The sequence below is a fragment of the Pholcus phalangioides genome, unplaced genomic scaffold, assembly GCF_987345545.1.
Source record: "Pholcus phalangioides strain wild (caught in Gottingen) unplaced genomic scaffold, Ppha-v1.0 ptg000015l_1, whole genome shotgun sequence".
Taxonomy (NCBI): domain Eukaryota; kingdom Metazoa; phylum Arthropoda; class Arachnida; order Araneae; family Pholcidae; genus Pholcus; species Pholcus phalangioides.
The window spans coordinates 19,756,847-19,784,817 of NW_028301608.1; the positions used below are offsets into that span (position 1 = coordinate 19,756,847).

The 27,971-nt window shown below is 35.6% G+C and overlaps 1 protein-coding gene across 2 annotated transcripts; it reads right to left on the reverse strand.

The window, feature by feature from the left end:
- On the reverse strand, positions 1–26,593 carry LOC149075631 (traB domain-containing protein). 2 transcript variants are annotated; one of them, XM_089243118.1, is made up of 9 exons: positions 26,467–26,593; positions 21,212–21,808; positions 18,864–19,075; positions 17,120–17,260; positions 16,214–16,324; positions 14,898–15,037; positions 14,423–14,595; positions 7,436–7,541; positions 1–2,897 (listed from the first exon to the last, which is right to left on the reverse strand). In XM_089243118.1, exons 2-9 carry the CDS (start codon positions 21,720–21,722, stop codon positions 2,732–2,734), a joined length of 1,560 nt encoding a protein of 519 aa, XP_089099244.1. In that variant the 5' UTR covers positions 21,723–21,808; positions 26,467–26,593; the 3' UTR covers positions 1–2,731. The 2 variants fall into 2 exon arrangements, with proteins under 2 accessions (XP_089099244.1, XP_089099242.1); XM_089243116.1 differs by having other exon boundaries at positions 18,864–19,078.
- Positions 26,594–27,971: the final 1,378 nt, after the last annotated feature.

Genomic DNA, 27,971 nt, shown 5'->3' on the forward strand with positions numbered 1-27,971 from the left:
TAAACTGGAAAAAAATCTTTATTTTTCAAACTCTTTCATCACATAGAAATTGAGTTACTCAACATTCACAATGCTTTCTTTTCAATGGCTAATAACTGCTAAGGAATAAAATACAAACTCACATATAAGCTCAATGTCAAGGACATAATGCAGGAAGATGTCAACCAAAACATTGTTGAAACAGCAAATACAGTTCAGAAGAAACAATTTACAGGTTGCTAATTACGACAGAGAAATTTCCAAATAGTTAAATTTTCAGATAATTTCCATTTGAATTGCAATTCAATTTTTTTTTACAAACCAGAAGTATTAACTATTCATATGAAGGTTAGTACACAAGTCATAGCAACCATTTCTTTTTGGCAGCAAATGAGTAAGGAAGTTGGGTCAGTCCAGACTTTCTTTGTAGGGTCATGTTTTTGTGAAAATAAGTAATTTTGTGGGAAGCGAAATAATGTAATTAATCTATCACGAAAGAAATGAAATGCCAAATTTATGATTTCATTAATTTTAATTTTGTGAAGGGTCTAGAAAACAGCCATAAATTCTGGCTGGACAGACCCCTGCAGAGAGTACCCTCCCGGTAGTGGGGCAGCTGCGGCATTCCACAAGATGGCACTGGCTGACACTGGCCCGAACTCAACTCACATCCTCTGGAGAGGATAGTCTTGTCCAGTGCAGCGCCTAACGTGCTTCGGACAGACCCCTGGAGAACTGTTTAGAATTTTCAAAAGTATGACCAATGCAGGAAGTCAAGTGTATCAAGCACAGATAGAAAAGTGTGAATAGAAGTTGTAAGCAACAATAATACCCTACATGAGCAGTGGCATACTAATATATATCACTACAGAAAAGACAATTTCACATTCAACAAAACATAGCTACAAATCTTCAGATAGGAAATCGGGTGCAATGATATTCAAATACCAATATTTGACATTTAAAAATTGTTGCAGTATTACATGTACTCTAGGGCAGGGCCTTCAACAGGTAGCACAGCATGGGCCACATTTGATATTCTATTGAAGTTCATAGCCACTCAGCTTTACCAAAGAGCTTGACTGTTCATGCGTTGAAGACCTTGTTCCAAGGGCTTAGAACTATTATATGGGCATTTATTTATTTTTGAATTGTTGCTTTGCCAATGTAACTAAATGACTATAGTACACACACATGTAACAATTTTGATTATAAAACTCCTATAAATTGTTAGAATTTAAAGTTTTTCAGCATTCTTTTAAAGTTGCTATGACTTATACCTCAACACTCCTACATGTTTTCAATGAAGACTTATATGAAATTCGAGATATTTGCTTTTGGACAATGTCAAGATAACATTAATCTTCTCCTGTTTCAAAATGCTAAGAAATTGATTAAAATTGAGATTCAAAACCACACCCAATAACATAATTTCCCAACTTTCATTTACTTTTTCAGACAGAAAGATTCTGGTAGATTATATCGTCCCCCCTCAAACTAGAAGTATGAATGTGCAGGGTCCTCGAGAAAAAAAAAATGTGGGAAATGATGTTTGAATGTTCACCCATGTTACTCTATAGAAGTTATTTTTCTAAAATGTTTTGTAACATGCATTTCAATAGGGATGCACATTTGTGTTTCAAGCAAAACTTAGATAGCAAAATAAGGTATCCAACGAACTGATAAAAAAAGTGAAAATTTATACATTCAAGCTTCTAGCATAAGGAGGGAAGATATGTTATTATCTCAAGTTTCCATACAGAAATACACAAGTATGACTTCATCTAATGATTTTATTATTTTTGGTTACATAAAATAATTAATAGGTTGGAAGTGGTCCAAACTGCAGATCACGTAAACACGCAAGAAAGAAATGTATCAGATGAGATCCCTCATAGGGTCTGTTTCAGACGACTAATGTTTACTAAAGTTTCCAAAAATAAACTATTTAACGTACCCCCAAACCATTCACATTACCAGTATGAATATTTGTCACAATTATGCAATCACTGAAATGCATGAACATACAACAGAAACATCTGGTTATTAACAATCTTGGCACAAAGAGCTCACAAATAACACTCTATTAACATTTGATTAATTTTATTTAGTAGCAAGGAAATAGCAAACACAATAAAATATCTCATTCAATAACCCAGAAACTTGAATTTTACAAATTCCCACCAATCAAGCATTACCTACACACGTCGTTAAAATTATTGACACTATGGCACACTCCCCTGAAAAAATTTAAACTTATATATAATATTCTTATAATAATCTTTTGGAATGACAGGATAATAACGAAATTTCCTTTAGCCATCAAGATGTGACAGGCTTTTGAATTAAATATAATAGTTGACGTGTGTATAATATATACTCATATGTATCACAAAATAACACAGATAAGTACAAATGTAAATGTTTTGAGTGAACACAATCAAATACGGCAGAAAATTTACTCTACACACTGACTCGACATGCGTAAAAGCTTAATTTCATAGCCCCAAAATAGCAAAAAAAAAAAAAAAAACAGAACCCATAAAAAAAACTTTTAAGAAAGAGTTCAAAAGAAATAATAAAAACACAAAACAAAACTAATTTTCCCCTCTTCAAGCCAACAGATCAATGACATAAAAAAAACAGTACAGATGGGTTTTTTTTCTTTTCATTTATGAGTATTTGAACATCAAAAATCTGTTGCTTTCATTTATTCTTGCTTAGCAGGAAAAAAAAAAAGAAAGACACATCTTCACCTCTTATCAAGCAGACCAGTGACGTATGAACCAAGCACACTGACAGGCTTTCTAACTAATGAGTCTGGCAAAACTCGATAGCCACCATAGATTACGAGACCATAGAAAGAATAACGAATCAACTTGCCGATAACCTTTGATGACATGGATGGTTCAGGAATGCTAGAGAAGGAAATACAGAACACATGTTTGAAATGCTTTTAATTTATTGGACATGAAACACATTCCCGTAAAGTTCTAATCTTTTAATTTAATTCCAATATCATAACATACTTCAGTGATTTTATTTCTTACATAGATTTGACTAGGAAAAAAAAAAAAATCAGTCAATTGGTCAAGAGACCAGTACTGGTTGACACATTGCAAATTTATAATAGCAGGCATATATATTAGTGAACAAAGTAAAACAAAAAAAAAATTAATGTAGTGGTAAATATGAGAACAAAATCAAATGTCTATACAATTACTTTCACATGATTCAGAGTAATTTTTGGTAAAAGGAAATATAATAGATTGAATGATGAAATGAAATTAGAAAAATATCCTTACATAAATTTAAAAAACTACTAATCAGCAAAATAAACAAAATTGAATAAGGGATTATACTTATAATTTTATTATTTTACTTTTCTCTCACTTTATAGGCCTAAATGTATTGAGAACAATATTATACAAGTGGTTGATTTGTTGTCTTCCCCCAGTATATGTGCATACCAATATGTATAAATTTTATTTTGCCCTGGAAAAACTAAACTGAAGAGCCAAAAAAACTGGTGCAGGCATGCGTATGCAAATAAAGAGATATGGAACCAATCAGAGTACGGCGCTGCAGTCGGCACCTATATAACACGACAAGTGTCTGGCATAGTTGTTAGATCGGTTACTGCTGCTACAATGGCAGGTTATCGAGATTTAAGTGAGTTTGAACGTGGTGTTATAATCGGCACACGAGAGATGAGACATAGCATCTCCGAGGTAGCGATGAAATTTGGATTTTCACGTACGACCATTTTACGAGTGTACTGTGAATATCGGGAATCTGGTAAAAAATTAAATCTATGACATCGCTGCGGCCGGAAAAAGATCATGCAAGAATGGGACCAACGACGACTGACGAGAATCATTTAACGTGACAGATGTGCAACCCTTCCGCAAATTGCTGCAGACTTCAATGCTGGGCCATCAACAAGTGTCAGCATGCGAACCATTCAACGAAACATCATCGATATGGGCTTTCGGAGCAGAAGGCCCACTCGTGTATCCTTGATGACTGCATGACACGAAGCTTTATGCCTTGACAAGTCTCGGTTCCAATTGCTTCGAGCTGATGGATGTGTACGGGTATGGAGACAACCTCATGAATCCATGGACCCTACATGTCAACAGGGGACTGTTCAAGCTGGTGGAGGCTCTGTGATGGTATGGGGCGTGTGCAGTTGGCGTGATATGGGACCCCCGATACGTCTAGGTACAACTCTGACAGGTGACAGGTACGTAAGCATCCTGTCTGATCCCCTGCACCCTGCGACACCCCACATGTCCAGAATTGCTACAAAGTGGCTCCAGGAACACTCTTCTGACTTTAGATACTTCCGCTGGCCACCAAAATCCCCAGACATGAACATTATTGAACATATCTGGGATGCTTTGCAATGTGCTGTTCAGAAGAGATCTTCACCCCCTCTTACTCCTACGGATTTATGGACAGCCCTGCAGGATTCGTGGTGTCAATTACCTCCAGCACTACTTCAGACATTAGTCTAGTCCATGTCGCGTCGTGTTGCGGCACTTCTGCAGGCTCACGGGGGACCTACACGATATTAGGCCGGTGCACCAGTTTTTTTGGCTCTTCAGTAATAATAATTCCTTAAAATCATGTGGTTGAATAATTTATATTTGCATTTTGTGTGCATTGTGTTACTGTGAGTGTCGGTATGCAAATAAATTTCAAAGTTCAGGAGGGAGTGCAACTACAGGCAATATGCATTGCATGATTTTTAGATTAACACCAATGATGAAAATCAGTATAATGTTGCAATTTATAACATCAAATTGATTCAAAATTTAACTGAATAAGGAATGTAGAACAAACCATAAGAAACTCTCAATCTCACTGATAGAAATACATTGTTTTGTGTGTTTTTTATGGGCGATAAATTAGTAATAATAAGAATAATGAGTGGTAAAAAGTTGCAAAATTTTGGGATGAGGTAAGTAAAATGCTTCCTTCAGATGTGTTTTGTGAATCAGTGGTACCGAGTATATATTTCTAATTTATTTGAGGAATGAGAACTGTTTAAAGGCATAGCAAATTGGCATCAAAATAGATTTGTAGAAGTAAAGCTGACATAGAGGAAAGAAAGATTCAAAGACTAAAAAGTTGTCTTGGAAGACTTGAAAAGTCATTTGCAGGGCTTCCACTTATGCAGATTGAAAGGTATCTGTAGGATGGAGGAGGGTACCTCCCACCAGTAATCATATATCTAAATAAAATAAACTTTTTATTTATTTTTTTCATGGCACTATTTCAGTATACTGTAAGATTGACTCAAGCCAAAGTGAAAAATTAATAAACCAACTGTCCCCATACACCCCACCCCCAAATACCCTTTAAAACTATATAATTTCTGCTTTGACAGAATCATTAATTACAATCTACAACATTTATAATATTTGGCAATGAATGTATCAATGTTTCCCTTTTCAATTAAAATCAGTTACAAGGATTTTGTTGATAGGATTTGGTGGGAAAAGTATGACAAAACTGAGAAAACAGGACATTTTAACAAAAAGTAGGAAAAGTAAGACGAGTGGGAGCCCTGTATTTGTTATGAATTCTTATTGCTCTTTTTTGTTTTCTTATTGAAGTAAGATTTGAAATGAAGCTACCACCCCAGACATCTAAACAATATAATAGTATAGAATGGAATAACGACTATAGCATTAATATGAAAGACTGATCTATACACATTTTAAGGTGATAAAATTACGTAACACGAAGTTTGTTTCACAAATATTTTACATGAACTTTTGACCTAAAGTTATGATCAATATAGATACCTAGGTATTTGATCTTAGAAACCTGTTTGAGATTCAAGGAGTTACAAGTAGAAATATTTGGCAACTATTATCACAGAATATCAGATTATTGTCAAAGTATATGTTAGTTATAGAGCAGAAATACACATAAACTTAGTTTTTATTATATTTATTTAAGTCCTTACTGATAAAACCAATTACAAATTATAAATAAATTAATGTTTATTAAATCTGCTAGTGAATGATTGTCATCAACTGAATAGAGTAGTACAGTGTCAGCTGCGAATGTGATGATTTTACAAGTTAATTCAATGCTGCACTTTATTAGCCATATTCTAAATTCACAAAACCATATTTTTAAATTCCAGGCCTTATGAGCATTAAATTACTCTTGGCATTCATCCAGCATACATTTTGAAGGCTTCATAATTTATATTTTGAGCCCTACAATACTCTTAACTGTCCATACCCAAGTTTGATAAATGGACTTCAAAATTTTATAGTACTGCTCAAGGATGAGCTAAAGTTATACAAAATTTTTCACTGGCTTGTCATGTGTGTTTGTCTTTACAATTTTATCTGTGGAACTGAATATATCGTGGGCAAAATCATATCCTCCATTATTTTATTCAATTATGATTATTCCACTTTTATCCACTGTATTACAGCAGATTATGACAGGATGCAGGGGGAGACTCATCTTCTCAAACACCTATGGAAGGGATGGCCAACAGCTGGCTGGGGAGATGATTTTGTGCTGCCTGCCCCCAAACATGGTAAAAATAAATTATCAAATTAAAATTATTATTTTACAAGGTGTTAAATCAAATTTGCGTTCATTATGTGAGATATTTTCGTTCTAACAGAAAAATACTTGTATTAATTATTATTATGGTGACGAAAATGATTTACTATGTTATCTCTCACCATACTGCCTTTTCAAACACACAAATTGCTCAAAGTCAATTTTTTCTACCCCCCTTGTTTGGCAAATTGCCTATTTAGCCAGAATAATAATTGAAGAAAAATTTGAACAAATGTTTCATTTATAAAATTCAAACTATTCAAGTGTGCTTGAAAAATTAATATCTGCCAATGGATTGGATGGAATAATTTGCAGAAGAAACTAATTTTTAATGCATTACATCTGGCTGGGAATGAAACCAGATAAACAATGAATATGTTTATATAGACAAAGGGAATACAATACCCATTTATATTAAACATTTTAATTACTCTATTAATAATATTATTACTCTAATATATACTATATAATATTATTACTTTAATTAATATTTATTACTCTATTTTAATTAACTCTATTAAATATTTTTACAACAGCAAACATTTATCATCATTCCACATTGAAACGGCTGAGAAAACAAAATGACTGAGGATCAGTGATTTTCCCTCAGGAGTTCCAGGGCCAATGTGTCATGGGGTGGGGGGAGGAAATTTCCAGCTACAGGTTCTGCAGAACATCTTAATTCTCTTCTTGGTGGTTTGATCGTTTAATAAGTGGTCATGAACCAATGAACTACCAACCATTTTGAACGCTGATGGAGTTCAATTGTATTGAATATAAATGTACCAAGAAGTGAAAGAATAAAATTCAAAAACAATCTCAAATTAGAATAAGATCAACATGAGCTAAAACATACCATAAAATGGGTGGTATGTCATCATCCTGAACTTTTTCCCATTTTTCTACTATTCCAGGAACATGGCCAATTCCAACCACTCCAACAACAACGGGAGCAATGACACCTGAACACACAAGTACAAGTAATAATTATTCACACAATTAAATCTTTTTATGATATAAAGGTAAACATGTAAGACAAGTATGGTGATTACAAGCGATTGACAACAGTTAATTTAAAGGTATGTATTTTCGATAAAAATGAATTATGTGTTGTTGCATAATAAGGCTTTTTTTTTTGTCTTGTTGAAATCAAAAATTGTAACAAAGTATTTCTTAGACTAAGTGTTACGCTACAGCACATGCGTTTTTGAGATCATGGTGCTTTCACTGAGAGAGATGCACTGCTTGCATTATATTACAGAAAAATAATTTATATAAAGACAGTAAACCTTTTTAGATAATTTTGAAACACTATATAAATTTGACAGTCTTCAAATAGATTTTTATCAGACCTGAGGATCGTTAGTAGGTTAAAAAGGCATGTAGGCTACTTGAAAATCCATGCAATGGTGGAATAGCTACGCAACAAACAACATCATATGGTGGAACCACTTTTCTCAGAGAGGTTTTATATAACTCTGTCCAAGATTTAACTATTACGTTGAACAACAATGGAATTGCATCCGACATGAAAATATGCAATTCCCAATGATTTTGATCTGATGAACATGGATATCGCCATGCAAAGTTTTATTGTCTTTTATTTTTGAAATATCACCCTGTTAATAGTTGAAAAGTTTTTTTACTAGCATTATTGTATGGTGAAAAGGTGGTAAGGATCATAGAACAAAGTTTCCAGGAAAAAAACGGTCAACCTTGATGCTCCTTATGTCCAGTACAAGTGCAATGCAAAATAAACTACAAGTCAGACACCAATAAATAAACTATTGAGCTGTAATAAATTTGTATATCTGTGTATTTTTGTTGTGTTTTTACTTTTAGATTAACGTCTCTCTATACATTGGTGAAGTTTCTATAACACAGTTGACGCTTGCTATAACCACCTCCTTCGTCCCAAGAAAAACATACATTATATTGTACATTTTAATAAAATCATAAAGTTCAGCTTCTCCAGAAAGCAGTGCATTGTACTGATGAAATTTAAAAAAAAATTCATTCTGTTACAATATTGCAATGCGTAAAAGAAAAAAAAAAAAACACTATTCAAATACATAATACAGTACAGCATTCAGTATGCATATTTCACTTATGCAATTACTACATTATGGCCAAAACTAACATTACTTTTTTACTGAATGCACCAAAATAAGTTACTTGCATCTGCCCCATTCTCCCATGGAGAAATTAAGTAAAATTGTGCAAATAAACTTTAGAATAAGATAAAAAGAAAAATTCAATCTCATGGAAAGTGAAAGTGAGCCACCACATGAGAAAATAAAACAACAAAAAATGTTATTTTCACATAAATTAATAAATTTTCGAACACAACCCATCCTTCAGGAACACCGCAATATCTCTCTGAGATAGGAAACAGGGTGTCCAGTCCTTCAATGTTCAATGTATTTTTTTAATTAATATACTAGCTACAATACCCGGCACTGCCTGGGTTTTCTTCAATGAGGCTGTTTGGATCACGTGATATCTCCCTCTTTCTTTGAGAGACATGCAAACCGTGTCTAAGTTAACCAATATGGCGACTTCCTGCACGACTTCATGAAATAAACAAATCTAAAGAAACATAGAAACAAATATTTTTTTCCCTTTTTTAAGGGGCACTAGGTATTTCGATCCTCCTCCCGAACTTCAAGTTATCTATTTCTGCCTGTTTCTGCTTCCAAAAATGCTTAGTTAAAGCTGTGGAATTCCTTTGATGTACTTTACAGACCCATAATTGATTTTAAAACAACCTAAACGATATCAATTTATGAAGTTGAATATCAAAAGACAATACGAAGACCTTAATTTTCATACTTCAGAAGACATAAATAAAAAGTTGAAATCATTGTTATTGTATGAATATCCAACTCAAAAAAGTAGGTCCGGCTAATTACTTCATATTTAATCTCCTGGGATTCGTATATCTTTAAGCGAACTTAATATTTCAAAAATCGAGAATTTAATGCAATTTTTAAAATTATTGATATGACAGAAAACACCGCTAAATTTTTGCATTTCTACAGTAAAATCGTCAATTTAAACACTGATTTCTATGAAGATCACCCTTTTCTTGACCCTCAAAGCGATGCTGATGATGACATTTATTCACAATGCCTCATTACTGGGAGTATTGAAAATGTGGCCAGCCATTATAAAGGCATAAACTACAGTATTATACACATGCTAACAGGATTAGAGAAGTGACAAACCATTGTAAAGGCATAAAACACGTCTGAAACGCATTGCTAGGGAACCACGGTAATTAAAGTAAACGTTCGGAAAGAGATTGTTGAGGCCCAAAAACCATTGTTGCCTGACAATTTTTTGCTTATTTGGGGCACTTGCCCTGCTCTGATGAAATTTTAAAGTAGTCTATCGTTCAAGTCGGGTCTCATTTGGTATATATGCAAAATTTGGTGACGATCTATCTAAAATTGTAGATTTGTATAGAGAACACACACACACACAGACAGAAAATCAATAATTATACACTATCTACCAATAAGTATTTGGACACCTGTGATAGAAAAAAAAAACTAACTTTATTCAAAATCAATAGTTGGTAGAGCCTCCACGAGAGGCAATTACAGTGTGAACCCTCCGGGGCATACTTTCCACAAGTCCTTGTGTGACGGCTAGTGGTATTTTCTTCCACTCAGCTTGGAGAAGACATGTCAGTTCCTTCACCGATTTTGGACGGGTAGGGCACCCCTTAATTCGGCGATCCAACTCGTCCCAGAGGTTCTCGATAGGGTTCAGGTCTGGGCTCTGGGCAGGCCGGTCCATTCGATGAACCCGATTGGCACCATACCAAGCCTTGGTTAACCTCGCAGTATGATAGCTGGCATTGTCGTCCTGAAAGTAACAGGGGTCCACCCCGTAAAACTGCCACAACGTAGGAAGCACATTGTCATCCAAAATAGTGCAGTAGGCATCGGCGTTGAGCTTACCATGAATGGGGACCAAGGGTCCCAGTCCATACCAGAAGAAACACCACCAGACCATAATTCCACCTCCGCCGAACTTGACTGTTGGCACAATGCATTCTGGCAGGAGACGTTCTCCAGGCAGACGCCAGACCCAGACCCTGCCATCCGAACAGTAGAGGGTGAACCTTGATTCGTTGCTCCAAAGAACCCGTTTCCACTGATCTACGGTCCAGTTTCGATGTGCTTTGCACCACATTAACCGAGCAACGCGGTTGGACTTTGTGATCAAAGGCTTATGGGCAGCAGCCCGACCATGAAAACCAATCAGATGTGCTTCCTTACGGATGGTATTCATTGAAACAATACTCCTGGATGCCTGTTGAAACTCCTCGCGGATGAGGGCCATCGGTTGGGTGCTGTTCTTCCAAATTTCTCTGGACAGCACCCGTCGGTCGCCATCTCCCAGTTTTGTTGGTCTGCCGACTAGGGGCGAATTCCGACAATCACAGCTCACCTTCCACTTCTTAATCACATAGGCCACTGTCGATTTTGGGTACTTCAGCTCGCTAGATATGTCCCTTAAGAATCTGTCATTTTTGTGATACCTGATAATTATACCTTTCTCGAAATCAGAGAGCTCCGAACTGCGCGGCATCTTGCATGCGACTAATGCCGATGTTGTTTCCTACACGATATATACCGGCGGAGGGCGTGACGCATCTCAGGACCACAGATATCATCATTTGCATAGGTGTCCAAATACTTATTGGTAGATAGTGTATATATAGATGTACAGTGAAACCTGTACAAAATGGAACGTCAACAGACTGAAATAATATTCCGTTTTATAAAGGTGCAAACAAAAGCATTAATCATTGAACAGACTATGTATTGATTCCATCAGACAGGTTTCCATCTCCTACAATGCCCATCTTAGACCTGTTTAATTGCATTAAATGTGTAATTTCAGAGGGAATGGTAGCAAATACAGCTTTCTTATGGTCTTTCAGAGAGGCATACAACATCCAGAGTTACAGCTTTCTAAGCACACAGAGTTACATACAAGATTACTATTTTTGTTCTGGGCAGAAACTTTGTCAAAATTTGTCATCCAGTGTTGTAGAACAAGATAATTTTTTTCTGTTTTTTATCACTGTCATACTTTGTTGTTGTAATAGATAAGGATTAGAAAATATAAATTACCCCATTTTTAACTGAGATTGCATTTGCACAATGCTTTGTTTAAAATTTTTCTCAAATAATTTTCAAGCAACTTTTTGTATGAAATAGACATTTTTGGAAATTAAAAGATCCAATGAAAAAATGTGCCACGGTATTTTTAAAACATTTGTTCTGCAGAAATTTAATAATTTATAGCTTTCCAAAAAAAAAAAAATCATATCCTTAGTTTATCTCGATTTTTTTTAAATATAAACACAAATAATTTTTTTAAAAACAGAAGAAAATAAGTTCCCCCCCCCCAAGTTTTTTTTGTTACATGGAACACGAGGTTTCTTGAAATCATAATTACTAATTAATTCATTCAATTAAGTTGATTGATATTAAGTAGATTAACGATTTGATAACATTGATTACAAAGAAAAACCTATTAAAGTAGAACATTAGTATTATTATATATTACACTGGTCAACAGTGGTTTTGGTGCCAAGGTTTTTTGAGGTGATTTCATATGAATTTGATGCCCTGAATTCAAATATAGTATTAGTTTTTGAATAGCAGCTCGAGTTTTGAAGATATAACATTTTAGTGAACTATACATTACACTATTTTAAATGAAATCCATGGATTAAACAAACAAACTAAATACGGAATTTTTATTCTATTATACAAATATTATTGTATTTAAAGAAAGAGAAAAGTCATCAATTAAGCCAATTACTCACTGAACACTTCGGAAACTTCTTTTCCGTGACATTCTTGAATGTATTTTGGCACAATCCCGTTTTAAAGACCAGCAGGATATTTGGTGTAGCCACTTTGCTGTCCAAGGAGAAAGTTTACCATTTATAAGTCTACACAAATCACCCATTGATGTTCATGATACTTTATGTTCTTCAAAACCAAAGCTATGGTATCGTATTCTTCTTTCATTTTTGTTGAGTGAGCAATTGGTATTGAACCATATTTGTTCCCATTATGTAGAAGAACACATTTCAAACTTCGCTTAGAACTGTCAATAAATAGACGCCAATCATCCGGAAAATATTCTGGAAGACCCATTTTTCCCAGGAGACCTCTAATGTCGTGAGAAAATACAATATTTTCTTCTTGAGAGAAGAAGGGTAGCAGATATTTCTCTCTTGTACGATAAAATGTAATTTTGGTTTCTGGTTCAAGTAAATTTTTATCCCTCAACCTAGAAGCCAGTACTTCAGAAGCTTCTTTTGACAAGTTCAGATCTCTGATGAGGTCATTTAGCTCATCTTGGTTGAAACATTGGGGAATTGATGATATCTCCTCATAATCACTGTCACCTTCAGTGGTATCAGAAGGCTGATCAGAGGGACAATACTCGTCTTCACAGAGCTCTGGTAGCTGGTGAAACGTTGGAATTGGCACTTCTTCTGAGTGAGAAATCTGGCACCTTGCAGAGACTAAATCAGGATAAGTCCACTTGTTACGGTTCTTTCGATTGATTCCAGTAATATTTACTAGGCAGAAATAACAGTCATCGAAGTGATTTTTGGGTTCTCTCCAAATCATTGGTACGCCGAATTTCAGACTTTTCCTTTTTCCGGTAGTCCACTGTCGTAAATGCTCTGTACAAGTTTTACAGACCTGATGCGGTGCCCAGGTTTTATCCTGATCACCAAGCCTAACACCAAAATATCCAAGATAAGCTCTCTTTACAAAGTCACTAACAGATTTTCTGTTTTCCGGAAACGTGTATTCTCCACATATGTAGCAAAAGACATCAGGATGATGTACACAGCTTCTTCTACTTGAACTCATTTTATTTCTATTCAACAACACAAAAACAACAATCTACGTTATAGGTTAACTTTATAACAACTCTTTACTAAACATACATTTCAAGCGACACCAACATCGACCCATCTGCACTGCGCGAACTCACAAACTAATCTCAACTGCAGTTGAAGTTTTGAAGGTAACTTCAGATACAGGATAGGTAATTCCATCTATCGGATTTTTCTGGAACTAACTGGATGGCAGACGGTTCATAAGAAAGTTAAATCCTACATATTGCTGCCGTCCGCTTGAAATAGCGTTAGTCTTCTTTTTATAACAATTGGATTAAAGTAATAGTATTTATTTATAAAATAATATATTATTATTATTTCATAAATATTATTTTAATTCAATTGTTATAAAAATAAGACTGACAATGGGTCAAATATACAAGAACCAATCCTTGTATAAATTTTACGACACTCATACTTGAAAGCATTGAACAGAAAATAACATTGATAGATAAGTGAAATTATCTAAAAATGTAGAGCTGATAGAGAAAAACTGATTTCATATTTAGATTCAGCAACCAAAATATAGCTAAAATCCATTCTAAAATCCCAGGCACCAAAAAAAAAATTTTTTTTTGTTGACCAGTGTTATTAAAGTAGATATATTATTATTATTAAAGTAGAATTTTTTGAAACTTCTCAAATATGTTATTTAAGTAACTAGTCTTTATATATGAAAAAATAATGCAATTAGGTCACAAATTGGAAGAGCAGTCAAAAATAGGTTAAAGGTTTATCAAAATTTCACATTTTTCGATTGAGTTAACCAGTAAAATATAGAAATTTTGCAAAATTGCACAGTCATGACAGTCCTTCCCTATTCTAAATAGTCATTTAAATGGATAAACATGAACTGAAAAAGAGGAGAAAGTTAAGGAAGATTTTGGAACTTACCTGAAGGAGTTACGTTCATTTCAGTAGGTATAGCAGCCTTCTGCAAGGAATGTGCCAAGTAAAGGTCACGTTCTTCAACAAAAACTTTACTCAGCTCAGGAAATTCTCCAGTCATTTCTGCAAGTGTCTTCTCCAAAAGATCTCGCTGTTTACATTTTTCAACTTCTTCCTTACTTCATTCAGAATTGGGTAAGGAAAAAAATTGATGTCATCAAAATTATAAAGATTGTATTCATTAACTTATAAATATCATAATATTTTTCATCAAAATTGTCTCATGAAAGGAAAATAAAATCATGCAACACTTTTTTTTAATCAATGTTTTATGAAGGAATACGATTTAAAAACTTATATTAAAAAATTGAAAGAGTAAAGTTTGAATCTGATCATGATTTTTTTTGCTAAAAAAAATGTGGGAGGTCAGGAGCACTTAACATTAAAAATGGTTTTTTTTTCTCCCAAAAGAAGTACAGACCTGATTGGATCCTTGTTCGTGAGCATGTACCATGCAATCCTCAGCTTTCGCCACAGTGAAAGAATCGACAAAGCTCGTTTCAGTGTGATATGAATTGAACGATCTCCTAAATGGACAACACACCCAGGAACTTTTTTTGCCTGTAGAAAATCATTATACTGTGTATATGGAAAGCGAACTCACAGTCGAAATTAGATAAAACAAAATAGAAAGATTCACATCATTTACCAAAACTATTCATTATAAAACTGAAAATATGAAACCATGATGCTAAGTAAAAGTGAGAAAAAGGTTTAAAGAAAACATTTCACTTCCTCTATAAAAGAATAAAATTGATCAAATATTTATTTTTATAGATGAACATTTTATTGTTCCAAATTTCATTTTGAGCGCTATAAAATTTTCAATCACCTATAAATGGAAACATCAAATATTGAAAACTTAAGATTCTAATAATGCAAGGGAAAAAATATAAAACATATTTACAAAACTTTATGCACAGTGGAACTACAGTATTATGAAGCAGATTTACATTATGTCAAGGTCAATGAAAATGGTGGCTGATATTCAAGCAGATAGCATCACTCATGTAAAAACTAATATCTGAGAAACATTACATAATGAACCAGAAGCAGACTTCCGTGATATCAAGCTTCAACTGGTTTAAGAACAATAGATGGGCACACCAGTAAGAGGTTAGTAATGAAGCTTCCCCTAATCTGAAGAATTAGTGAGTAAATACTTTATATTGTATTCCCCCCATTAGTTGGCCATGCCGCCAAACTCAAGGGACAGATTTTTGAACATCAGGGTCTTGTCTGTTCCCCACATGCCAGGAAAAGTGAGGTTTAATATGGATCACAGTATACATTCAGCCAATTCAATGATGGATTTTTATAATAAAGATATTTAAGAATTTTCAAGAATATGTGACTCAAATTTTCTGGCACGCTGGTCTCCCTCAATGTTTTCCAGCATGCTGGCTGATGTGTGTGTGGGGATTTATTTGTCTAATTTCATACTAATGCTGAGAGACGATGTAAAAAAAATTATTTTCATTTGAAAACTTCTCATGCCGATTGGTTAACATGAAATATTTTGACCAACCCTTGAGTTTCTCATTAACAAAGTTTGACTGTTTGAGAGACTTGATGTACTTAATTGTTTTTCAAAATATTAATTCAACCAACTTATATGAGAAGGGTCATGTAAAAATACAAAATTAAAAAAAATGAAAATAAGTTTTATTCAAACACATTAGCCATGTCTGCAAAATGATTTTTTTTTTAAATTTTACACAACAAAAAGCTGCATACCTCAGTGAAGGCTCTTCTAAATTCCCCACCAGGAGCCATACCTAACTGCTTTGTCAGATTGGCAGACATGTTTAGGAGCAGCAAATACAAAACTCCCTGCATAAATCCATTCTAAAAGATAGATTTCACAAGTCATAAACAACAAAGATTTACCTATAACACAGTAATGGCATAAATAATCTATAATGCTTATCAATGATACCATATAACAGAAAGCAATAAAGTTCACCCCTTCCTTCCTTTTAATAAAATTAATATACATCATATGAGCCTGCAAGAGTACAGGAGGCTGATCTCTGAATATGATTGGTTCTAAGAATTACCTCAAACGTGCTGCTGTTATTAATAGAGAAATTAATAAACAGTAAAATAGTAATGTACAACTGCTTAACCGCACATGTATCTTGTAAGACTACGAAGTATGTAAAATTCGCAATAGCTGACAAAATCTGTTTTTTTTCAGAGTCAAAATATTTTAAAAAAACATTCGTTTATTATTTTTTTTAAATATATTAATAAAATTTTATATTGGATTCTTTCAATTATTCTCACCTTATAATGAAAACCTCATACATAACAAATTCCCAACTTTACAGAAGAAAAAGAAACAGGATGGGAGACATCCTGTTGAATAACACACAAAGGGTTCATTTTTTTCTTCATAGAGAGCAGATCATTGCCAATTTTTTTTTAAAAAAAGCTGTGAGGTTTGATGCTCTCAATCTAAAACTGTCAAAAAAGTCATTTTCGAAAATAATTTATGTGCAAGATTTATAATAATAATAATGCTATGATTTCCCATATTTCATAGAACCAAGATACACGTGCTGTACCAATTGAAAGAAAACATGTTACTTGCAGCTACCTTTAATGAAGAAATAAAAAAAACCAAAAATATATATATACCTGACGAATAGCAGCTCGAACTTTCTCCAAGTTCATATCTCTTGATTCCCTCAAAATAGTCTCTTCATCAAGTGACAGAATGTTCATTCGATTTTTACACAACTCCAGAGTAACAACATCTGGTTGAGCCGCACGTATTGTCTAAAGAATGGCAAATAATAAATTCTAATAAGTTCTTTTTTTTCAGTTCAGAAAACATTGTATATAATGAATTGTAATATATACAAGTGAAAAATTGGAACAAGGACAAAAATCATTGACTAATAAAGAAAGAGCTAATGGAACAATGAGGTCTTTATCAAGGACCCCACCCCCATTGCCCCCAAAAAAAAAAAAGTTTCTGATGATGGTAAGCCAAAAATGGGCATCATTTTACCATCCGTTCCCCCAAAAATAATAAAATGGTAAAACAATACCTTTTTGACTTATAATCATGAAACATATTTTGCTTTTTGGGACATTGTGGGGGTTCCCTCTCCTTAAGAAAGACCTCCTCATTGATCCATTAACTTTCTTTATTCATCTCTTTTTGTCTTTGTCCAATTTTTCACTTGTATAATTTCTAGTTAAGTGTGTTGCATACACCTGCCTTTAGGCGCTATACTCTAATTTTGAACTTTCAATTTTAACGCTGTCTGCTTATACAGGTCACAACACCTATAATAACAATAGGCCTACTGCAAGGGTAGACAAATCACAAAGAAATCTAGGTGCAAAAAAAAAAAATTTACCTAAAGAAAAAGATCCAAAATAATGCTTCTTTTAAATTTTTCAAGGCATAGTGACCCTCTTTCATATTGGCAGATATGCTGCTATAAATTCCAAACATTTTGCGCTGTTCTCAGCCTGCAATTTAGTATTTACACAAAGAAAATTTTCGGTGCCAACATAAATTTTTTAGTTGCCATGGCAACCAGGATTTGTCCAGTCCAGGCCTGCTCAAGAGACCAAAGAGGTGTACCATTATTGAAGGAATATATTAACCAAGATTTGACAAATTGCAAGAAAATCTAGGTGCCACAACAGTTTTTCAGGAGTCAAAAAGTGTTTTACCCTAGAAAAATAGGTCCAAAATGTTTCCTTTGACTATTCCACAGTGTAGTGATCCTGTTTCCCGTTGGCAGACAGAATCGGAATTGGGGGTGGGGGCAAAGGGAAAAACTGCCTCAGATGAAAAATTTTTGGGGGAAACTACGAAAATTTCATACAGATGAGGGAGGCAAAATCAGCTTAACTCAAAAAATTTCTGGTTAATGCACTGTTGGCAGATAAGCTGATATAAATTCCAAACATTTTGTGCTGTTCTTAAACTCCAATTTAGAAACAGCACAAAGAAAATTTTATGCATAGGCTCTGATATCTATTTTTTAGTCCCCATGGGGACTTTACATTTGGGATTTGTCAAGCCCTGTATAAACACCATGAAAAGTGCATAGGGACCAGAGTGTAATATTGTTATATAGGTATGGCTAGCTGGCAATATTAATGTGTGCCTATTTGGTTCTTCCAGGGAGCCGCAGATCATCGTTGACTAGTGCAAGGGAGCTGCGTATAACACAAGTTTGAGAAACACTTATATAGGTTAGTATCATTAAGAGGGTATCCTTATTGAGGGTAACGTTACATAGTATTTTCCTGTGTTGTAGATATATAAAAAAATTCCAGATTTCTCTGTAAATAACACTGAATTTAAAATCACCTACAATAAAAGAAAATCGCAAGTGAAGAAAAATTATCCACTCACTTTTGCCACGTCTTCTTGACTCTCCATACTGAAGTGTGCTGTCCCGACTAAGTAAACCTTACCACCATATCTTGTCTTCAATACTGTGACTGTTTCTGGAAGAACAGGATCCTGAATTCTGAGTTTCCACCTGGTACAATCTCCAGGGTAGGTATCAGTTATATCTGCTAATCCATCTGAGGCTTCATCATCTTCTTCAAAGCTATCGCTTTCTTCTTTAAAGAAAAAAAAGTCAGTTTTATTCAGAAGCAAAAGTTTGTAAATCAAACAATTTCCTCGTACATCTTTAGTGCTATGTCGAGATGCACTTGAAATCAGCTTTTTTACCAGCAAGTCCTACATTGAAGTGAACTGAAGATTTCGATTCAAGTTGTTTTTAACTATGGTGAAGGTCTGGCAATGATAAACCTGTCTAACAGCAAACAAGATATAAAAGAAAGACTCGCTAGAATGTTTTTGAAAAACCTTTTTACCAGAAAGAGATAAGGTGGTGGTTTTGAGCACAAACCTACATAGGTTTAACCATATGGCTAAGTTGTGGTTTCATCTCTTCCACTGTGAACAGTGAAATTGATGCTATAACATCAAAAATTATGCAGTGTCCTGACCAGTGGTGCTTCTAAGCTGTATCAGGGTTTAAGCTATTGTCACATTTTTCACAAAATATGAAAGAAAATCTTAGAATGCGGAAGAAGTAGTAGCACTTTCGCAAAACTGTGTACAGGAGGTACAAAACGAGTAGACATCCAACCATCGATCATTAGTATTGTTGCATTTTGCTAAAGCTTTTCCCCCATTTTCTCTTTATTGCAAAAGGAATTTTTTTATTCAGCTTAAACCCTGAGCTGTATGTAAGGCTATGTCAGGCACCAGGTCGCCACACGACTAAAAAATTGGTACTGGCACCTAAAATTTTCTTTGTTTAGTTAGTAAATTGCAGGCTGAGAGCAGCACAAAATGTTTGGAATTTCAGCAGCATACCTACCTACATGAAAAAGGGTCACTATGCCCTGAAAAAGCCAAAAGAAGCATTATTTTGGGCGTTGTTCCTCGGGCAAAATTTTTTTTGCTACCCAAAAATTGTTTTAGACTTTTTTTGTAATTTGTCCAGCCCTAAGGCAATGCATAGCAAAAATGGTGCAGTATACACAAAATTTACTATATGGTTGATTCTTTCGAAATTGGCCTAAATTGCAACCCCAACAGTTTACACTGCTTGCTCTATAATTTTTTTCCCCACACTTTGTACTTATATTCCAGCTTCTGAAAAGTCGTCACTATGTTTTCAATTTTTTCATCAATAGAATTTTTAAATTTTCCTGAACAAATTTTCATTTAAGGAAACCTACTGCTCCTGGCTGTCCCCCGCCTATTTTTTCACTTTTAAAATGACAGCTAAATCAAATATATTTATTTTTAGCACAAGTATATTTTCATATTTCCCCTTTTTTATAATTTTAAATATTTTTTATAAATAGTTTATAGCCAAATGAAAATTTTCCCCAGCTTTTTTTTCCCCATTTGTGGCACATTTGGAAAATATTAGTTCAAGTCCTACAAAACCAGTTGTCATCTATCTAATTTTGTATTGAGAAGAATGTAACCATCACTTGAATTTTCTTTTAAATCAATTAGAATTGTAAATTTATTCACAAATTAGGTTTATTCAGGAGAAATAAAGAGGTGAGTGCTTTTATTAAATGTCCTTCTCTCTCTATTTTTTTTTTCTATCTATTAATTTAATTTTTAAATCTATTATTCTTCTTTATCTATTTTATTTTTAAATCTATTATTTCGGAAGAGCACGTTTTCAACATGTTTAGTTTTTTATCAGTGTTGCAAAGTATGTAAAAATGTCTTTGAAGGTTTGATCGTAAGTTGGGGTGGGGGAAATAAAAAAGAATTGGAATTTCTCAGTTGCAACCAGGTGCAGTAATGCCCCTCCCTTCCTCTTACACCTACATAAAGAATTCGTATCTTGCTCTCTAGAAAAACAGAGGCAAACTAGAAATCTGTTGTCACCTCCTAAACTTGACAAAAAGGAGTAAGAAACACACAAAAAATAAAATAAAAATGCAATTGATAAAATATTGGTCAGAGTATCAGTGCTTGCCCAAGTTGAAAATGAGCTAACAAAATAGATGAAACATGTAGCGATTGTCAACCATTAATATCAAATTAAGTTCTGAAACAGGCAAAAATGGCGTCTGATTTGTCTACCTCGAGGGAGAAACTTGAATTCATTTTTTCACCACGAGTTTTTAAAAAACTTCACTGCTGACTATATTTTGAAATAAATTTGACAGAGATATTTGCTAGCAATATCCAAACAATCTAAAGAATTTCACCTGAAGAAGAGGAAATCCATTTCCTTTTCTGTTGCTCGCTTCCACTCAAACTTAACTTCGTGTTCACACTTCCAGACTGAGATTCATTCAAGACTTCATCTTCAACTAATTCGGACACGACTTCTTCTTCGAGGCTATCACGAGAATTCACTGTGATCTCATCGACTAAACTCAAGCTGTCATACCCTTCCAATGACGTGGATTCACCATTTCTACTAGAAAACTGTGTGGATGAATGTGTCTCGCAATCATTATTTGATTCAGATTGACTTTTCAGCTTTGAACCCTGAACATCAGAATCCGACACGTTTTCGTTCTGAATGTCAGAAACTACTTCGCTATTCAGGTTTATATCAGTTGAGTCTTGTGTTGTAGTGTTGTCATCTGGTATATTATCTTCTTTGTCTTTCTTCAATACATCGGCATAAGTGGCACTGTACAGTGTCTGTGAGCCGCTATCTTCAACTGAGGTTGCACGTTGGGGATTAGAATTGGCGTTATTTTCCATCATTCACTGACTTCGGAAAGGAAATGGACTAGATAAAATTGTCTTGTCTGTATACCCCAAATATAATGAGCAAAGGCCTATATTCACACCTAGAAAAATACAGAAAAACATTTAGAGATTTAATATTTACCTTTAATACATTTTCAAACTTTGAAACTAACTTATCAATGAAATGAGGTTATGCTAACTCAAATAAAATATATTTGTCACTAAAAAATTTTAGAAAAAGAGAAGAGGAAAAAAACGGGAACCACAAATAATAAATTTGGTTTATCTTTTGTGTGTGTTGATCCCAAAAAATACCATTACATATTTTATTTCTAGTGTGTGTGAATATATAAGACTTCTTTTCACTGTTACATGAACCACCAAAACATATATAAATTCGGGATTCAGCAAACTATCATACGATATCTTACAACATATCCCCAATTTTTTTAAGGTTGATGTGCTTGGTACTATCTTGTGGCGGCGCTGCATTCCATATGCAAAGTGATGATGCGATCGTTTCCAGTCATCTATTACCACGCCCTCATCCACTATATAAGAAAGCCGCACACTTCAATCAATGCTATAATATTTTTACTGCAGTATGTTTTAACATTATGTTTGGTTAACTAATAATTTTTGTTCAAGTTTAAATAAATCATGTTAAGTTAGAAAGTTCTCAGAGTTTGATGTTCTTGGATATGTCTCTCGTTTAATTGAACACAAGCGGCCCAGGTTGAGACCTTAAACCAACCAAAATCTCTTTACTACAAGTGTACGACAGGGCTTGACAAATTGGAAAAAAAAATTAAGGCACCTATGAAATGTCATGTGCAACAATAATTTTTTTCCTAACAAAATCAGTCGGAAATGGTGTACTCATAAACTTTATGGGGACACCCCCCCCCCCCCCCGTTTCAAGTGGCAATGTTAACTTTTCAATTGCCATGGCACCTTAGTGACAGGTTTTATCAAGCCTTGGTATTGGTATATACACTGCTGGCCACCGTAAATGCAACACCCTGAAGGAAGCATGCAAATAATATGAAATTTACAACACGCATTAGCGCAGGTGAGATATGCAAATGATTAGAATTTCAGCACAGAAGCACATCACGCGCGCCTGTGGCGTCACTTCAAAGCGCTATTTAAGGCTTGGAGATTTCGACGATTTGAAGTACGGCAATTGTGCTTTTCTTGTGGTTTTTTCAAAAAAACGATCAATTATGCCTCATAGAAAACAACGATCATCTTTTGATCAAGTATCCGAGTTCGACAGAGGAAGGATAGTGGCCTACCGAGATTGTGGATTATCTTTCAGGGAAATCGGTAGTCGTGTTGGACGAAACCAAACAGCTGTAATGCGGATATGTGATCGTTGGATGCAGGAGGGTACGACGGACCGACTTGTTCGATCGCATCCACCTCAGTGCACCACTTCACGTGATGACAGGTGTATTGTGCGTATGGCAGTGACGGATCGCTCAGCCACATCACGAACCATAGCACAGCACATTCAGTCTGTACTGCATCATCCAGTGTCTGCGCGTACCATTCGACGCCGTTTACAGCAGAGTGGTCTGTCCGCAAGACGTCCATTGCTTTGTCTACCCTTGACGCAGAACCACAGACGTCTCCGCCGCCAATGGTGCGATGAAAGAAGGATGTGGACTGCACAATGGAATGAAATTGTCTTTACTGACGAGTCACGCTTCTGTCTGCAACACCACGATGGTCGGATTCGAGTCTGGAGACACCGTGAAGAGAGGATGCTGAACAGCTGCGTTATGCACCGCCACACTGGTACTGCACCGGGTATCATGGTATGGGGCGGTATTGGATATCACTCTCGCACTCCTCTAGTACGCATTGCCGGTACTTTAAAAAGCCAGCGCTACATCTCCAAGGTGTTGGAGCCAGTTTCCTTCCTTACCTTCAGAGCTTGCCCACAGCCATATCTCAACAGGATAATGCACGACCATACGTGGCACGCATTGTCCAAAGGTTCTTCGTCAATCGCCAGATTGAATTGCTTCCCTGGCCAGCTCGCTCTCCGGATCTTTCGCCGATAGAAAACATGGTTGCTCAACGATTGACCCAGATTACATCCCCAGCTGCCATACCAGATCAACTTTGGCAACGCGTGGAAGCTGCTTGGTCTGCTGTACCCCAAGAACACATCCAAAGTCTCTTTGAATCAATGCCGAGGCGTGTGGCAGCGGTGATCTCCAACAATGGCGGCTACTCTGGCTACTGATTTTGGCAGGAACCACACTTCACAGAAGTCTATAAATTTAATCATTTGATGCTTGGCCAACATGTTATCTACAAAATAAATATTGTTGCGATATCTCTTGTCTTTCTTGGTGTTGCAATTTGGGTGGCCAGCAGTGTATGAGCCATGTTTTTCTGTAGAAGAAAGTCGTGGTTGTGTAAAGTGCCTCAATATTCTTCAACTGGTTAATTGCATAATTATGGAAGCACACATTACAGACACCACATTTTCAAACATGATTGGGCCTCTCCCCCCTCATTTGCTTGGAGACGTGTGTAGATGCTTTAATGTTGTTTCCTCAACATTTGATTGGAGACATAGATCAGAGTTTCCAAAGCTTTTTGTTTTGTCCCCTTCTTTAGAATTTTTTTTTTCTCTCATCATCCCCCAACTTAAGCGTGCACATGAGATGCTATGTTGTACCCGTAGCTTCTATCGCCCCTCCCCAGACAATTCCATTGCCCAGTCAGGGGTGATATTGCCCACTTCGGGAAAGACTGTGCTAGATGATGATACTTTCTGAATCACCCTGTATATTGTAAACAGCTGTGATTTGGATATGCAATATGTGGTGGTTATTGGGCAGCTGCCATTTAAACTCAATAATCTTGCTTGAAAATGGCTCAAAAATGACTGCATATGCGGCAACAAAAGCATTTTTTAATGTTGATGCCGTGCGTTTATATCTTTTATTAATGATTGCCCAAGTGGTTATTTGGGCTGTCTAAAACATGGTTTATCGGGAGGGGGGGGGGCAGCTCTCAGTCTGTAAATACATGTAAAAAAGCTGTAGCCTACTATGTAAATAAATCTGTGATGTCCTGCAAATTATTTCATCCTCTGCTCATTTCAATGACTTGTGAGACATTATCCGAAATAACAGAGTATTTAAAATAAAGTCCAGGTTTACATTTATATTCCAAAGAACATGTATTTACATATCAGAAGGAATAGTTGCATATGTGTGAGTTCTGGTTTTTTTTACTTTCAATCTGGTAACTGGTTTAAGATGTTATATTTTTAATCTTGATCCCTTATTTAGTCCGAGAACATTATTGTTTTTGTTGTTAGTTTTTTATCGTCATTTTCTCATTTTAACAGCCATAGTTTTCTCCCCTTTTTGGTGATGTGTTAGAAATTTTTTCTTTGGCAAGAAAGACATCCTTAAGCATGGCTCCGTTTCAACACCTTAGCGACTTCTCGTTATGTTTTTAAACTTCATTCTCGCCAAAGAAAAAACTGTGAACACATCCGCAAAAGGAATTATACTACAGCTATTACAGCATTAGGCCTATACTATAGTTGTTCTCAGGACTGCATTTAGATGCTTGGTAAGCTGGGGCAAGCACACATTTTGGCACCTCCTTGTCATGTTGAAGAAGAAATTCAAGGGTGAAATTTGGGCATCCACTGGTCCTGTGTCAGACATCAGACCTGCCTGCCATTCCCCTAGGTGCAGCCACGTGTATGAAGTTAGCCATCTTTATTTCAAGTGAGTGTTTAATGTTGAAAAGTTTTTGTGAGTATGTAATGTTTGAATATTTGTAGAGTTGCAAAGGTCTGCTGCTTTCTGTGGGAAGACTTTTAACGGGGAGGTCAGCTTGCATTCACATCGACCACCACTATGCCATCTCCAGGGTTCAAACCTGGATGCTCCAATGTAAGTCCATGGTGATGCCTACAGGGCTGCGCAGCAGCAATATGAAATACCTACTTCTATTAAGTCTACTATAACAAGAGGGTGAGAAAGTCTTTAATGGGCTTGTCCTAGGACTTACAGCTTTCCCACCGAGGAATGTGCAGTTTACTAGCAATAACTTAAAATAATTTTATCTTCGTGGTGTCGCTACTATTGAATATCATTTTCAGAATCTTACCAGAGGGCACTACTCTTGATAAAATGTCACCAACCGTCAAACGTCTTGGAACTCCAAGAAACCTGCTCTCATAAAACTAATAAGGTTGAGTTTGTATATTTTTTCATTCTCACCATTTAATTCAAAATGTCAAATTGACACATCAACTTCAAAAGCGATCCAACTCAGAATAGTGTTAACATAGTTCCATAGTAAAAAAAAACCCTTCTTAACGGTCATCCCACTTTTACGGTCAAATAATTTCCCCTCGTATAACAAAAGTATGCATTTCAAACCCCTCTTTTACGGACAATTTTTTTTTCCCCTTGGTGTCCGTAAAAGAGAGGTTTTGCTGTAGTTACGTATATTATAAACAAAAAGTACCGCGTCATCTTTTTTTAAAAACTTAACTACACAGTTGACAGCATCCAATCGTTACTGTTTGAATGTCATCTAAGGTTCAATGCGATATTTGTTTTTGTGAAATTTAACAAATTTACATTGTTAGTGAATTCCGGCTTTCATGAAAACATGAACTTGACATGATGCGTGTATTTTAATAATGATCATTATTTTTAGTTGGGAAATAATTAATAAATAGCGGTTCGATGTACTCGGCGTAACGTACCTGCGACTGACGGGAATTTTCGTCGACAATTCGAAGTGGAAGAAGTCAAAAACGCATGTCGGCGTCCGCGCCTGATTGCAAATGAACAAAAAAACATACGCGGAAACGTAAACACGTCGTCCTGATCATTTATGTTGCCATGACGCATTACCAAAATATCCAAGCGGTGGTTTTCAGTTTTATTGACCATATCACCTGCACATTACGGGACGTTGAAGAGGAAATGAAAATAATTTTGATCATTTCAAACTCAATTAGTGAGAACAAATTCGAAATTTATTCATATTTCAATCAGTCAGGATTTTATACTTGTATTTCTCTGATCAGACTGTATATGTAGTGTCATCTATCGATGGAAATGAAAAACGTGAGCCTTATAATTTTGTGGCTAGAGGGCAGCATATGTCCCGTAATTTATAAAGTTGTAATGAAAAGTCCTTTAGAAGTCGGGTTACAAAGTACGAACCGTCCTCCTTTTTGATTTCATTTCAAGCGTCCTCCTATGTTATGGAAAATTCTCCCTTTTGTCCCCCACTTCAGGTTTACGGGGCCTCACAAAAATGACATCTGCTTGAAATTTTTGAAACTAATAAGTCTCGCTATTTAGGGGATTCAGAAAAATCACTTTGCCCGAGGTGTCAGAATGCTCTTAAGGACAGCCCTGCTGCTTAGGGGCCGTTCAAGTATTACGTCATCATCGATGGGGAAGGGGGGGTTTCCGATTTGCTGACTTTTGATGACAAGGGGGAGGGCGGTTTGGATAATGCTTACGTAATCAACCACCCCTTATGAAAATATGAGTTAGGATTTAGAGGGGCAGAGCTGATGACGAAATTTTGCTGACAGAGGGGGGGGGGAAGGGGTCAAAAATTTCTAAAAATTTGCTTACGTAATACTTGAACGGCCCCTTACCCAGAGGATAACAAGAAAAAGACAGCCCGAAAACCCCTTTGGAAGAACAAAACTGTAACATCCATTTTAAGAATACCGACATCTAATGCCTTGTACACGGAAGTGATAAGGATTTCACCCCCCACCCCCACCCCCTTTAACCTCAATTTACCATTATCGAGGGACGCGAAAATGCGTACTCGCTTGGCTGACTGTGCATCTAATTTCAGTCCTGTTCCTATAGCAAAATAATCTCTGGCAAAAAAGCAAACGCTCCTTAAAGAAGAGGAAAAACCCCGAGGATAGAGAAAGAAAATCTCTCGCCTTGCTGTAGGCAATGTAATAAAACTGACCAGACTGTGTGATAAGTTTATCACAAGCGATGGCAGACGGATCGGTATTTGTTATTGTTTACTGGTTCTGTTTTAGTCGGGAAAACTTATTGCGCCGGAGATTTTTTTAGTACAGCAGTACCATCTGTTGTCGAAGTTAGGAAAAAGGTCGTTAGGAAAAAGGTCGTGGTATCCACACTTTTCTGTTTTCGAATTTCGTAACCCAGGGCCGTCTGAAGAGCATCATGGGCCCCCGGGCCAAATGATTTTTCTAAGGCCCTA